Genomic DNA, 15,955 nt, shown 5'->3' with positions numbered 1-15,955 from the left:
CCACTAGCAGTATGTTACTAAGCTGTTACTAAGGGCTTGTGATTCAAAAAGCTCTTGCTAATGTAATGTACACCCACCAGAGGGATGTGATTTTATAAAAATCCCCCATAGCATTGCATTAGCAAGAGCTTTTCAGATCACTAGCCCTTAGAAAAGGCTGCTAGTGGGTTTGAGCCCTCAGATGTAAAAGCCTGTCTTACTATATTTGCATAACCCTGTGTGCACACTACAGCCTAAAACAGCCAAATTAATGGAACGGACCACAACCAACATGTTAAGCATAGAATCAGTTAATCTATCTCACTGCAGTGCCAGAATGCAAAGCCGACCTGTGCGATTTTTACGCACAATGGATGGAAACAGTTGGACATGTAATAGCAATGCTTTATAATAGCAAAGCCAGTTTGATCAAGGGGGGTCTGTGCTGTGGACAGAGACGATTTATGCTCGCTCACCGTCCAAAGTCCAAACAGCACAATCCAGCTTTATAAATACTCACTGTACATGCATTATTTGTCATGAGAGAAGTGCTGGAGCGAAGGAGCTTTGGGCCCCAGTGCAAGTTTTACATTGAGCCCCTCAAGCATTCTATACATAACAATTCATATGGTGCCATAAAACCTGCCAAGGACATCCGCAGTATGAGAGGTGAAGGCAGAGGAGGGGAACAGTGTGTTAATGATTACCAAAAACGTATATAGAAGTGATTTTTACCAGCATTCAAGAGCTAATAATGTGAAAGAGGGCCCCTCTGGTCCAGTGCAGTGCACTCGCAACCTCTGCATACCCTTTTGTTATGACATTGCACGAGAGCTAATCATAACCCTAGTTCAGCATCCAATTTTAATGCGCATGCTAGTAGATTAGAATTGAGTAGCACTGCACAAGCCATCGCATGTCACACAAAAGGAGACAGCTCCTGTGTTCATTGCCTGAAAAGTTTAGGAATCTTGTTATGAAAATGTGCATTTTTTTTTCTCATAGTAACATGGTGGTTTTATACAGTATATTCCATGCAAATAAAGGACTCTGCTTCCATCTTGTGGACAAAACAGGGCATGCAAGAAAAGCATGAGCATCTTTACAAGAAATCTGTTTATTTCATGCACTTGTAATGCCAGCACATCATGTTCTTACTCAAAGTGAAACAAAGCAAGGATCACTTTATTTCATGTGCAAGGGCTGGTTCACACTGGCAATCGCTAAACGCAAGCGCAATCACCTAGCGATTTTGTGATTTTTTTCTAGCGATTTTCTAGCGCTTTTGGGGAGATTTTGTGTTCAGTATAAAAGCGATTTTTGAACGATTTCAGAGTTTAGCAATCAGCAATTGATTGTTGAGTAGTAGTTTTTATTTGAAAAATGCGCTCAAAAATTGTTGCACTTAAAAAGCGATTTTGAACATTGAAAGTATTATATACGTTAATGGAAGCGCTATCGCTTCAAAAATGCTGCACGCACTGCGTTTGCGATTCTTAAAATTGCAAATTGCTTAAATGAGAACAGCTCCAGTGAAATACATTGCTGTAGCACTTTTCCAGCGATTTGCCTGATCGCCAGCGATCCGAAACGCTGCCAAACTTACTGGAGCCTTCAGACCTAAAACAGCTGATTAGATGCAACACAATCACCACCTGAACCTGTAGGGATTTTATGCATACATCAAAAAGGGCACCTAGAAAAGCCAATAGAAGTAAATTTACTGATATTCTAGTATTAAAGTGGAACTACAGATATTTTACTGCAGCTAAACTTAAGCCTACTCTCACACAGTACCCGCTCACTAACTATGCCTAACCTTAACACTCCCCCATGACTAACACCTTCCTACCTCCCACACTAATGATGCCTAACCTTAACACTCCCCCATGACTAACCTTAACCTTCCTACTTCCCACTGCTAACCGTATCCAGGCACCATCCATGGCCAACCTTAATCTTCCTACCCCCACAGCTAACCTTATCTGTCCTTGCCGCCGCAATTAAAAAAAAAAAAAAAAAAAAAAAAAAATTAAATTTTTGAGTTCTGTCTGCGGCCCTGACATTTATTGAGTACCCAAATTTACCCTTCTTACCAATAATTCAATGGGAGCCTATGGCAGCACCCAAACTTCCACCGCTATCTGGTACCCAAATTTCTGTTTCCAAATGTTATAACAATTAACAGAACACATTTGTTTTCAGAATTTCTCATCAAAAATTTCTTTGCTGCTGCTGTACTGAAATTGCAAGTAAAATAAATCTGGCCAGTTGCTTACCTGTGGCTTCTTCCAACCCTCTGAAGTCCTCCTGCTGTCTTGCAGTCATTCCACGCTGCTCCATATTTCCACTCTCGCGCTCCAAACACTGCATGCACAGCCCCTGTTCCGCACATGTCCTCCATCGCGCTCACATAGCCGAAAGTATTCTGTGCTTGCGCACTATGTTAAAATTACTGTGAGGAAGAGGCGCACTGCCGGGGCCACGCATGCACAGTGCCCCACGACTGGCTGAGTCGGCCAGCTTACGCAGGAGGACAGAGCCTCAGCAGATTTCGTTTATTTAATACCTCTCTGGTCAACCCCTCTCCCCCTCCAAAAAAATGGTAGATACAGCACTCTGAGTTAAGCCACATACACACGCTCAACAAAAGTCTTCTCCTATAAACATCTTTAAAAACTACGATTTAAAAAGTTGCAAAGATAAGTCTTGGCGTGCAAACAACTATTATACACACTGAACAACTTGATGAACAACTACAAATTTGCATATTGTTACTCAACTGATGAACAACCAATATGTTCTAGTTAGTAATGGAAGTCATTGAAAAGTCATAGCAGACTTCTGTACACATTGCAATGTTGGACACAACTTCTCTCAGTTGTTCGTCAAATCAATCCAACAGTTGGACTGACTTGAGCTGCATATTATCAGTTGTTGGTCGCCTCTTATCAGTGATAATGCCTTAATGCTCGGCGGATCAGTCAAAAACAGTCTTATCAGTCTGCCGACAGCTTGTACTCACCTGCAACTGTCGACAGAATGACCGCAGCGCGGGAGGGTCTGGCAGACCAGTCGTTTGAAGAAGTACAGCGTGTGTACGTGCCTTATGAGCCTTTATAATTGTTTGCAGAGCTCCTGTTTTTTGGCAGGTCGGAGAGTAGGATTTTGGAGGTAGTAAAAATGAGAAATGATTAGGCATACACAAGCATGTTAGTAGGCTCTTCTGTATAGCTGGTGATTGATTATTTCTAGTCATCACACAGGGGGGATAGTGGTCCATTGGTTGTTATTAAACTCTGCTGGTCACATAAGCACATTCTGAAGTGCTGACAGGGGTCTTTGCACCAAATGTGCTTTTTATTGTCTTATTACAGAGAGGTTTAAGGAATCTGTGATAGGAGACTGTTCATGGAATAAAAGGACTTTAAAGGGACTCCGAGCAGTAACTAAAATCAAAATCTGAACTTACCTGGGGCTTTCTCCAGCCCACCGTAGGCCCCTCGGCGTCCTTCTGGCTCTGCTCCCAGGCCCTGCTCAGAAATGGCTCTCGGCGGCTCCCGGCGACACTGGGCCCGAGTGTCAGGCTCCTTCTTCCTGAAAGATGACGTCAGTCGTCACGCCAGCCGCCTCGCGTCATCGCGGCGGCCGGCGTAACAGTATTGCACATGCGCAATTAAACCACGCATCTGCAGTACTGTCATGCCGGCCGTCGTGATGACGCGAGGTGGCTGGCGTGGTGATGACTGATGTCATCTTTCAGGAAGGAGGAGCCCGACACTCGGGCCCAGTGTCGCCGGGAGCCATTTCTGAGCAGGGCCTGGGAGAAGAGCCAGAAGGACGCTGAGGGACCTGCCGACCAACGGTGGGCTGGAGAAAGCCCCAGGTAAGTTCAGATTTTTATTTTAGTTACTGCTCGGAGTCCCTTTAAGCATCTCATCCAGATTGGAGTTATTTAACCCATTCGCGTTCCGTCGTTTTCACGTGAGAAATGTTCACCTCCCATTCATTAGCCTATAACTTTATCACTACTTATTACAATGAACTGATCTATATCTTGTTTTTTCCTCCACTAATTAGGCTTTCTTTGGGGGGTACATTTTGCTAAGAGCCACTTTAATGTAAATGCATTTTAACAGGAAGAATAAGAAAAAAATGGAAAAATTAATTATTTCTCAGTTTTCAGCCATTATAGTTTTAAAATAATACATGCCTCCATAATTAAAACTCACGTATTGTATTTGCCCATATGTCCCGGTTATTACACCGTTAAAATTATGTCCCTATCACAATGTATGGCGACAATATTTTATTTGGAAATAAAGGTTCATTTTTTCCATTTTGCATCTATCACTATTTACAAGTTTAAAATAAAAAAAATATAGAAATATTTCATCTTTACATTGGATATTTAAAAAGTTTAGACCCTTAGGTAAATATTCACATTTTTTTTGTTTTTTTATTGTAATGTTTTTTTTTTATAGTAAACATTTTATTTGGGTAGTTTTGGGAGGGTGGGAGGTAAACAATAGATTTATAATGTAAATGTGTGTTAATTTTTTTTTTTAACTTTCAGTTGTAGTATTACTTTTTGGCCACAAGATGGCGGCCATGAGTTTGTTTACATGACGTCACTCTAAGCGTAACACACGCTTAGAGTGACGCATCGGGGAGGGAACAGCCAGAAAAAGCACAGCTTCTGAGAGAAGCTGTTGCTTTTTCAGCGGGGGAGAGGAATCAGTGATCGGGCACCATAGCCCGATACATTGATTCCGTGGCTACCGAATCCGCGGCCGGGAGTGCGCGTGCATGCGCGTGATCGGCCTCGGGAGCGCGCATGGTTCCTGGACGTAGTTTCTACGTCCAGGAACCAAAATAGGTTAAGCGATCGACTCGACTGCTTTCTGAGGTGGCTTTTATCTGGTGAGCACATTGGGAGTAGGGGTGGGAAGTGAGAGCACATGTATTGCACCCAATGAGTGATTGGACTTGTGTTACAGTAATGCACTACATTGATTTTAGTTTGATGCAGATTTTCCTGTGGACTGCGCATTGAGTCACCGGAACCTAGTCTATTTTAGATACGTATTATAGCAAACCCACACACATCAGATTGGATTAGTTAAGACATTGCATCAAGAACTAGTAGAGCTATTCTAACACGGAGGTGCAGCCAGACCTAATATATATATATATATATATATATATATATATATATATATATATATATATATATATATACACACACACACACACACACAGATACTACTTGCTTTGAAACACCCCATTACATCCCATAATGCAATAAGGTTCAAAGAGAGCAAACTGTCACGGGCCATGGCCCTGACATCAGCGTGGGTGGAGTTTTACCACAGTATCAGCCATATAGAGGATTCCTCCTAATGACCTCTTTGAGGAAAGGTAAAGATTTCTCATGGGAGAGGGGATATTAGCTACTGATTGGGATGGTGTTCAATCTTGGCTTAAAGTTCCTCTTTAAAGGGAACCTGTACTGAGTAAAATTATTTAAAATAAACACATGAGGTAACTTCAAATGAACATTAAATAGTTACCTTGCCATCAGTTTCTTTCAGAAGCGCACCATTTTCTTCTGACAATGATCCCTTCCAGTTCTGACAACATTTTGTCAGAACTGAAATATATCAGTTGCTGTAAGTTATTTATCAGTTGCTGTCAGTTATAGCTGAGAGGACAACTGATGTGCCAAGTAATGTCTATGTTTCCCTATGGCTCAAGTGGGCGATGTTACAGTTTAACAGTGTGCTGACCAGGAAGCTGTTATGGGGTAATGGCCATTTTCAAAATGGAGGACGGAGAATTCCCTTGATCACAATGGACAAACAGGATGCGGGAAAGAAGAAAGATTGTGGAGTAGACTACACGGGGGATAAGTATGACTTGTGTATGTTTATTTTGACTTTTAATTTTCAGTTCAGGTTTTCTTTAAGAACTTGTTTCAGGTACATTTCAAAGCAAAACTAGGCTGATGTTGTTAACCCCTGATATACTATAGCAACTCATAAAAGCAAGATCTTTTGGACTTCTGAACATGTCTTCCCCATCTAGAAGTGCACAAAGGAAGCCCTTTCTTCCACCATTCCCAAGAGATAGATGTACAGATCTGTCATCAGAACAATCTGAGATACACTGCAGTGAAGTAGAAAGATAAAATGTAAATACTGCACCATCCTCTATATACTCACACAAAAAAGCAGCGTTTGAAAAATTCAGGACACATTTTAATATACAAGAATGAAAAGTACAACAGTTTTACAATGTAGGAAAATTTAATACATACTATATAAACAATCTATTTACATGGGAAAATCACAAAGAGAAATAGCCTTTTCACAAATATAAATTAATAATTACACGCCTTCCCGTTCACATCTGTACAGAGAGATCAGGGTGATTGCGCTGTAAGATTGGTTAGCCTGTAGACTTGTGCCAAGGACAACACATTATGAAAGAGGGATTCCCAAACTGCACACGCTTAAAGAAAGAAAAAACTAAAGAAAGTCTCACGCACCACAAAACTTTTAGCTTTGGAGAAACAGCCCATCATGTTTCAGACATCTAATGCACATCTTCAGCAGACACAGCCTGGCTGCAGTGGTGGTCCCAGCATGCCCTGCCAGCCAAAGGAATAGTCAGACATACCTGCCTGACTCATATTTAAGGTGCATACATACATCAAATTTTGATTGGCCAATCACTGACCAATTTTACCACCTCCCTGTAGTAAGAGGTCCAACAGATCCTGAACACTATGAATAGATGGTGTCGGTAAGCTCACAAGCTGCATGCAAGTGGTAAAACTGGTCAATCAAAATTGCATGTGTGTGCCCAGCTTTATGCTCATCTCTCTGACTTGAGGGCAGTGAAGCGGAGTAAAGCCTGGTACACGCCTTCCATTTGGATTGGCTAATCACTGACCAATTTTACCACTTTCATGTAAAATGAGAGTTTAACTACACAATCTGCTCATAGTATTCAAAACCTGTTGATTCTCATACTACGTGGAAGTGGCAATATCAACCAGTCATTGGCCAATCAAAATTGAAGGAGTGTGCAAAGCTTTAGTTCAGACTCTCTTCTCTGATACTTGTACACAAGCCCACAACAGGTCCGGAGTAAAAAATAAAACAAAAAAAATGTCTACTGACCTGGGGCTTCCTCCAGCCCCTGGCAGCCTATCTGTCCCTCACCGCAGCTTCGCTTCCTGCCGGTGTCCTGGGGTCCCCTCCACTGCAGATGCTGACGCCGCCAGTTTGGCTTCTTCTGCGCCTGTGCGAGTGGCCGTGCCTCTTGCGAATGCATTCACATAGCCTGGAGTGTTCTGCGCAGACACAGAAGTATTGCGCATGCGTAGAATGCTCTCGGGAGCGCGGATGCGAGCAACACAGCCGCTAACTTGCGCAGAAGACATCTGCAACGAAAGGGACCCTGGGCCACTGGCTGGAAGCGGAGCTGCGGTGAGAGACAGATAGGCTGCCAGGGGCTGGAGGAAGCCCCAAGTAAGTAGATCTCTCTCTCTTTTTTTAAGCTTCAGATGTGTCCTTTAAGTGACATAAGCAGCCTTATGCTTTCATGATTTAAATACAGTATTTAATCAAGTAAATGAAAAATCATCATGATTGGATATTTAATTACTCATAATTCATGGGTTCAAATTGCATAAATAATGTGCAAATGTTCGAGGTGGAATATAGAATAATATAATCTACATTTAAAACACAGGTGTGCCAATTGCTCAGTAGAGATGATCTATCGGTTGCAAATTTGGTTGCAATTTGCATGCAGGTTGAAATTGGACCTATCAGAGGAACACAGCATTTGGTTGTGATCTGTTCAATGTCAAGCTGCATAAAAAAATACAACCAAAATTGGCATCAACTCAATCCGAACATTTGTATAACGCTTTTCTCCTATTAGACTCAAATCGCTCAAGAGCTGCAACCACTGGGACGTGCTCACGACGAGGCCACCCTGCAGTATTAAGTAGTCTTGCCTTAAACTCCTTACTGATTAGGTACTGACCCTCACCAGGATTGGAACCCTGGTCTCCCATGTCAAAGGCAAAGCCCTTGACCAGTACACTATCCAGCCATTGCAGAAATCCAGCAACTCAGAAATGTTAGAATCTCATTAAACAAATCTACTGCCAATCAGTCAAGTTAAAATATATTATATATATTATTTCTTTAGACGTAAATGTTCTGCATCCTGATCTGTGTCCAATTCGCAGACCTCTGGCGAGATGATGTAGAAGCTGTGGTCACAAGTGGTCTTCTGTATAAAGTGTCTAATGCCGGAATATTTTCTGTCTCCCCTAGCAACCAATCCACTGGTCCCTTTGATGTTACTATGGCACATAAGAACATGCAGGGGGAGCACACTGGTTACAAGGAGAGCCTAAAGACAGAACAATCCATATACAGGCTGCAGAGGATGATTCACTAGTAGTAATTCTAGAACTGTCTCTATTCCCACCAGGCCAGGTGATAAGCTTCAATACTGTCAGATGTGGTCATGCGTATGGCCAGTTCTGATACAGCCCAATGGGTGAGTAATGCTGCCTGAGCTACTAGTGTATAGACAGTGTAAACACACGCTACTTGTTTGATGACTAAAATGACTAAACCTATCCCTGACCACTTCTGTGCAAAATATCAGCTTTGGTCTTAGACAGAAAGTGCATTTACTCTTCTACCACTAGCTGATAGCATTTCAGGGTTATTTTCTCAAAATACAACCTAACATTGGGACAGTACAGGCTACTTTTTGCAGTTGATAATGCTAAAATCATGGCACGTTCTCTGATGAAGTAGCATTTGCCTATTTAGTGATTTGCCCAATTCACTGACTCACTGTAAGTCTGCAGAGGAAATGTACAAGTCAAAGTAACTTCATAACTTAGAATCAGATGCAACATACAAGAAAGATCATCTATGCAGCTGCAAGCAACATAGCTGAATTTAGAAATATGTAGAACTGTCTGCATTACTTTAAATGCTAGAGAAAGAAAGAAAGAAAGAAAAGAAAAAAAGGGAAAAAAACATTATTCTTAACAAATGTCTAACAAAAGTATATATACAAAAAAAATTGCTGAAAGAAGATTAGTGAATGACTGTGACAGCATAGTGTTTTTATAGAGTTAAGCATGTAAACATTGGAACATGTTACAGTAACCAATAGAAAGAAGTCCCTTTCTTGCAGAGGATGAATGGTTATGTACTTGGGGGCAACGACATGTGTGGTTTGTGAGATTGGCAAAACTGGTCGGCTCAGGACCAAACAATCCCTTCCCTTTCAGAAAGCCAAAATGATAAATAGTGGTGATGTGGCAAGACTTCACAAATGATTACACGGTCATCGTATGGCGTGTTTTAGTTGAAAAATTAAACCAAAATTAAACCAAAATATGCAAAAACTGTAGGAACACAGAGACTACAAATAATTTGAGCAGGCAGGGCTGGGCCGAGGCTCCAGCCTCAGGGCGCAGTGTAGGAGGGGGCAAACTCCCTCAGCTATCATTCCCCTATGTTATTTAAAGCAGAGAGAGAGATTAGAAAAGGGGATACATGGCATGACTGCAAGCCAGATAACTGGAGATTAAGGTGTTGGGGGCCCTGTGGTGCATCCTAATCTAATAGCAATCAGTGTGGGGTGGCTGGAGTGGGACACGTTGGTGTCTCCAGTGGCGTAACTAAGGAGCTGTGGGCCCCGATGCAAGGTTTACAATGGGGCCCCCAAGCACTCTATACATAACAATGGATACGGCGCACCAAAACCTGCCACTGGCAACCACAGTGTCAGAGGTGCAAGGAGGGGATGGAGAACAGCTTGTTAATGATTACCAGTATTCAAAGCATCTATAGAAGTTATTATTATGAGCACCGGATCAATAGAGAGCGAATACTGTAGTTGAGGGAGGGCCCTTTGGGGCCCCTCTGGCCCAAGGGCCCCGATGCGGTCGCTACCGCTGCAACCCCTATTGCTACGCCCCTGGGTGTCTCAGCCTTGGGTGTTGGAGGACCTTGTCCCGGCTCTGTGAGCAGGGAATGGAGCTTCTTCACGCTGCAAGTGTTTCCCAGCATTATATGGCCTTCTAAATAGCTCTTAGCATTACCTAGCTTTTCTAAAGATTCTGCTGCAGGCCTTTTGGCACCAGTGAAGTCCCTAGCAAGCACCAATCAACACCTGCTGAAAATGCCAGGAAGTATTGTGTGCAACTGTAAAATGTTGACTTACAAAGACCAGAAATCATGAATAAGAGGCTAATAATTCTGGTACGCATACTAATTTCATCAATTTTTATGCAGCTTGGTAAGCCTGGCCAATCAAAAATCAATTGTCCAGTAATGCATTTCATTGGCCCATGTTACATATAATTTCAATTAGATTAGCCAGCATGTCAGAAGTGGCAACATTGGTGTCATTCTGCACCACTAATCAGGAGAAGCTGCCGGACTTTAGTGGAGAAGTTGCCCATGGCAACAAATAAGAATCTTACGTTAATATGGTTGCTCTACTACTGATCCAGTCTTCTCTGCACCTTTGTTGATAAATCAGTCTCAGGGCTGGTGCACACCGAGCGGCTTTTTCAGCGTTTCTGCAGGATACGCTTGGTCAATGTATCTCAATGGGGTGGTGCACACCAGAGCAGGAGGCGTTTTGCAGAAACGAAAAATGCCGGGGTGAGGCATTTTTTGGATTGCGGATGCGTTTCTGCCTCAATGTTAAGTATAGGAAAAACGCAAACCGCTCTGAAAAACGCCTGTTCAGAGCGGTTTTGCAGGCGTTTTTGTTACAGAAGCTGTTCAGTAACAACTTTACTGTAACAATATATGAAATCTACTATACTGAAATCCGCTGCAGCAATCCGCAAAACGCTAGCAAAGCGCCATAGAAAAAATAAAAAAAGCGTTTCAAAATCTGCTAGCATTTTGCGGATCTGCTAGCGGTTTTTGGTGTGCACCGGGCCACAGTGTGTGTGCGGGATCACTGCAATTTGTGAAAATAACCATTTCGGAAGATCATTTCTCTGTTGTGATCAACTAAATTGCTAAGGCACTCAGAAAGTGAATGTGAAAACATATTTATGGGTACGGGACTTTACATAAATACATCAGTTATACCATGTGATAATTCATGCTTATATTTTTACCAATGTGCAAATCCTAATTATAAACGACTTCCTGAAATAGCTGGAGCACATAATACTAGTGCTAATGACTTCTAGTCATTAAAGCAAGACACAAAACGAATTTCATCATCCCTCATTTTAAAAGAGTAACATTTCAGATGCCTATTACATTGTATGTGTCACATGTATTCAATGAGGTGTAACCAATACATTTGCCAAAGAGAACCCCTCTGCAGAGCCTAAAAATGGACTGTACTGTTCACAGCCAAAACTCAAACATGTAATGAGCCCCAAAATGGCTAGCTCCATGGTATTTAGTTTAAGGGCCTGTTAGTCACACTTATTTAATTCCACGTGCTTTCTGCTGTAAAAAACAAAACAAAAAATATTTTGCAAAAACTACAATTTTTTACAAAATTTTGTTGAAATGCATATAAAGAATCTGTTCAACGGGGGTTTTAATCTAGAATAGCGTGGGAAGGAGGTGTGAACCATTTTTTTTTTTTACTAGTGAGTCTCTACCATGGGGAACATTTTCCCCTCATTTTCCATCCCTGGGGTGCCTCAATATCTTAACCAAGATCTCTGTTGGCCTCAGGGACATAAAATCTTGATAAGCAGCAAAAAAACAAAAAAAAAAAACCTGGGTATGCTAGATTTGCCCACTTCCTGTCAGGAGTCAGATAAATTCTTCCAGGTACACAGACAGTGATCAAAGCAATATAATTTCTTGTAGATGGGTTTAGAACTGTGGATGGGTTTCGAACTGTGGGTGGGGTTTAGAACATGTGTGTCTCAGAACCATTTCTAAGCAGAAGAGGATTCTGGGAACATGGATCCCAATATCACACCTCTGAATCTTGGGCATTACCAAGTGCCTAATACTGATATTCTCAGTCCTCCTTCTTTCAATAAATAATCATTTTGGCAAAATACAGAGACAAGAGCGCTGGAAGCAGCACAAATGTTATGGAATATTACCAGCTAAAGACTGTATATAATGCACTGGCACAGCCTAAACAGCATAAAGCATGAACTGCCCTCGATAGATGTGACACATTTTAAAATGTTCAGTATATACGTTTCTGGCGAGACGTCATAGGGCTCCACTCCGAAGCATAACAGACCACAAGTCCGTCTGACAAGGGAAATGCCTGGTAAGAAGTTCTTATTACGGGAAATGACCATAGAAAATATTATTGTGATGAGTTCTAAACGATTAAAATCTAATAATTATGCAAAAATGCATTTATATTTATTACACTTCCAATATAATAAAGAAGTATTAAATAGTGTAATCAGTTGGAACATGGCTGATACTGAAATGCTACACCCCGAATGGTATTTTTGGTAATTTAATAAACACTGAGGTGGTATATGGCAACTGATCTTAAAAGTGCCTGAATAAATAGCAACTTTCAAACAGTATGTACAAAAATACATGAGGGGTGTCCTTTCTTCCATTGCGTCACCTGCTTCCAACTACGTATGAGGCTTACAAAGGAGACATTACACTCGGGACTACAAGCATTCCTTGCTTTGTGATCGGGCTACCATTCTGTGCATCAAAATGAAGAGACATTTCAATCTCTCCATCTGCCGAGTTCTCGTGTGGCAAGCTAGAGGATTTAGTGCAGCCATACATTTCCAGGCAGAGACTGGTAAATACTAAAAATAATAAAAAAAATAAAATAAAGAAGGTTGTTGTCACCAGGTCATATCGCAAACTTTAAACCAGATTGTCCCCATCTGCCGTTTTGGAAGTTCTTATGCTGCGTAAACCTCTCCGAGCCGCAACCACAGAGGGCCTTCTCTTTGTTGAATTTGGATCCAAGAGGATTTGCTGCAGTAGTACTAAACACTGACATCTGAGCTACAAAACTGCATGACACTGCACTGTTTTTGCAGCATTTACAGATTCAACGTGAAAATGAACTTATTTCTTAGCATTCCAGATACCCCCATTGTGTCAGAAAGAGGAAGTATTTGAAATGATATAAAATTTTCAGCAAGTGTATGCAGGAGAGAGACATCTGATGGATCCACACACTTGGCACAGATGCTTGAAAAAGGAGTCATACGTGTATGCATCATGGTGGGTTATCCAGAACCCATAATTCTCACACAAGTTCAGGCTATAGCAGCACGGGCCACTTTCAGCAAGTGGCCATTGTGGGCTTTCATTACAATTCAAAGCAAGACATTGTCGTCTTATGTTTTCCGATTTGTCCAATTGTAATCTGTACTTTTTGGATCTCCTGATCTGTCCATTGGGGATTTGGAGTCATGAGGGGATCTTTGAGTGGGAGGAGAACGAGGGTCCGAAAGAGTAGAGGACTGCTGGGTAGAACTTTTATAGTCCCCAGACTTTTCTGAATGGAATGAGCGGTAATGATCAGAAGGTCCTTGTCCATGATATCCCATAGGTGGTCGGTGGTCAGACCCCATTCTTCTAAAGTCCTGCTGGTGATACCCCTGAGGACGAAATTCATCTGATCTTCTCCTCTTGTTATCATGATGATGTCTTCAAAAAATAAAAGTTAAAATTTAACTGCACTTGCTTTAACAAAATCAATTATGTATATGTCAAAGATAGAGAATATTATTTTGTAACTTAAAGCCAATGGGTACCGTTCAAAAAAAAGGAAAAGTCAGATACTCACCTAAGGAGAGGGAAGGCTCGGTCCTAATGAGCCTTCCCTCTCCTCTCCCGGTGCCCTCGGTGCTGCGCTGGCTCCCCCGTTCGCGTCCGCCGCCGCAGGGACTTCGGAGGTCTTCGGGAGCACTCAGGCTTTCCGAAGACGGGCCACTCCATACTACGCACGCGCGAGCGCGTCATAGAGGGCGCTCGCGCATGCGTAGTATGGAGCGGCTGCGTCCTCGGGAGCTCGAGTGCTCCCGAAGGCTTCCTAAAGCTCCCGAAGGCATGCGGAAGTGGCAGTATTTGACCGAACTGGTCGAATACTGCCTCGGGGGATCCTGCGCGGGACCGGGCACCAGGAGAGGAGAGGGAAGGCTCATTAGGACCGAGCCTTCCCTCTCCTTAGGTGAGTATCTGACTTTTCCTTTTTTTGAACAGTAAACATTCACTTTAATGTACATTTTCAGTTCAGTCTACAGCCAGCCAATCTACAGCCAGCTTGGTTTTTTTTTAGACCTGTTGAATTATGCTTCCTTGAAGCGGTATCACTAGCCAAATAAACATCCTACATGCATAATTTTACTGAAATGAAACAAACTAATTAACTGATATAACTAGAGGGGTACTTTTATTTACTTTGCCTCAATACAATTAGTTTTATTCACATCCAGTACTCTTGTTGGGTATACCTGTCATAATAATCCCTGTGACCTCGATGGTCCCGATCATTGCTGTACTGGTCATAAGGCCTCTTGCGGGGCATAGGGTTTGGCCTGTAGTTCCCTGAATTCCTCCGAGGATCACCATGAGGAGGACGTCGTTCAGAATAGTGGTGATCTTTGTACCGATGTTGATCATACTGGTGGTGGCGGTCTCCTCCCCATGGTTGGTTGTTGTTACTGTTGCCACCATAGTTAAATTTTCGCTCCCTCCACTCACCTCCTCGATCTGAATGGTAAAAATAATCTCTGATAAGACTGCATCTTACAATCAAATTGTACAATTTTCAAATAACGTGCCAACAATTGAACTTGGTTTAATTACACAGCTTAAAGTAGACCTCTGCCTAAATTCCAAGTTTACATCCATTAAATTATGCTTTAATGTCATAATAGCACGTATAAAATTATTTTCCTAGAGCTAGATCATTTTACTAGCAAAATGCATCCCTGGAGACTCTGCTTGGTTATTTTGTGGACACAGGTCTATTTTACCTAAGGTAAAGTAACTTTAAAAAAGTGCTGTGGAAGACAGTGCTATTATCAATACAAAAAAAAATAAAAAGTGAACTTGCCTGCGTTATTGAATGGTCTCTTGACATAGTTTTCTCTTTGGTGCCCATGCATTTGCGGCGGATGTGGTGGCATAGCGGGAGGCTTCGGTGGCACATGAGATCCATGGGAGGTGCCAGACTCTCGGCTGGACACAGAAGGCTCTGGTCGAAATATCTTCTTGTTGGGAGGTCCATCTTTCTTTTTATGCTCCTAATATAATGAGATACATAAAATAATCAAGTTTCCATCATTAATTAAAAATGTTACAAATAAAAAAATCAGGTTTGCGGAGTTGACATTTGTTAGCATTTGAACTGGTCACATCTCTTGGCATGTGCCCTTACCCTATTTAATGCTTTATTGGGGACACATCCACAAGGTATCTGACGGACGGGCATACCTACACTTGCTTGGTAGGATATTGTGGCCTGCTCTCCTGCCACTACAACTCAATATTTTACATGGTGTAGGTGTCAGAGTTTGTTGCTCCTTGAATAGTTGGTTGAACCTCGTGTGTATTTTTTTTATATAAAATAATAATCTGATAAATAGGTGTTATGGGTTCGGAGTATGACGGTGCAGGGTATGACCACACATCCCAAGTGGAGTTGGGTTTGTATTTTCCATCAGTTCAGTGAATGGTTGCTTTATAGGAGTCTTGTGAGTGTCCAAATCCTGAACTATTTTTTTTTTATACTACTACACTAGAAGTGGTTCTCGGTTGAGTATTTGAGTGCATCGATCTTTATTTAATGGTTCAAAACCCTAATTGCACCCAGTCTGGATGCATGCAGTATCTGCTTGCTTGGAATGGTGTGGGAATTCAGTAGAAGGCAGTTGGAAAGAAGGAAATTGGCTTAATACAATGTTTTTTTTTTTGGAGACAAACCC

The 15,955-nt window shown here is 41.9% G+C and overlaps 1 protein-coding gene across 3 annotated transcripts in view; it reads right to left on the bottom strand.

Moving 5' to 3' along the window:
• Positions 1–6,217: 6,217 nt before the first annotated feature.
• CHD2 (chromodomain helicase DNA binding protein 2) overlaps positions 6,218–15,955 on the bottom strand; it is a 107,041-nt gene continuing 97,303 nt past the window's right edge. For all 3 annotated transcript variants that reach the window (XM_068275144.1, XM_068275146.1, XM_068275145.1), the window contains 3 exons: positions 15,085–15,274; positions 14,480–14,738; positions 6,218–13,673 (listed from right to left, as the gene is read on the bottom strand). In XM_068275144.1, the coding sequence (XP_068131245.1) occupies positions 13,361–13,673; positions 14,480–14,738; positions 15,085–15,274 (762 nt within the window). In that variant the 3' untranslated portion in view covers positions 6,218–13,360. The remainder of the gene's footprint in view (positions 13,674–14,479; positions 14,739–15,084; positions 15,275–15,955) is intronic.

This window comes from Hyperolius riggenbachi, chromosome 3, assembly GCF_040937935.1.
Source record: "Hyperolius riggenbachi isolate aHypRig1 chromosome 3, aHypRig1.pri, whole genome shotgun sequence".
NCBI classification, from domain to species: Eukaryota; Metazoa; Chordata; class Amphibia; order Anura; family Hyperoliidae; genus Hyperolius; species Hyperolius riggenbachi.
The sequence above is the reverse complement of the archived record's forward strand: the minus strand, read 5'-3'. Positions and strand labels throughout refer to the sequence as shown.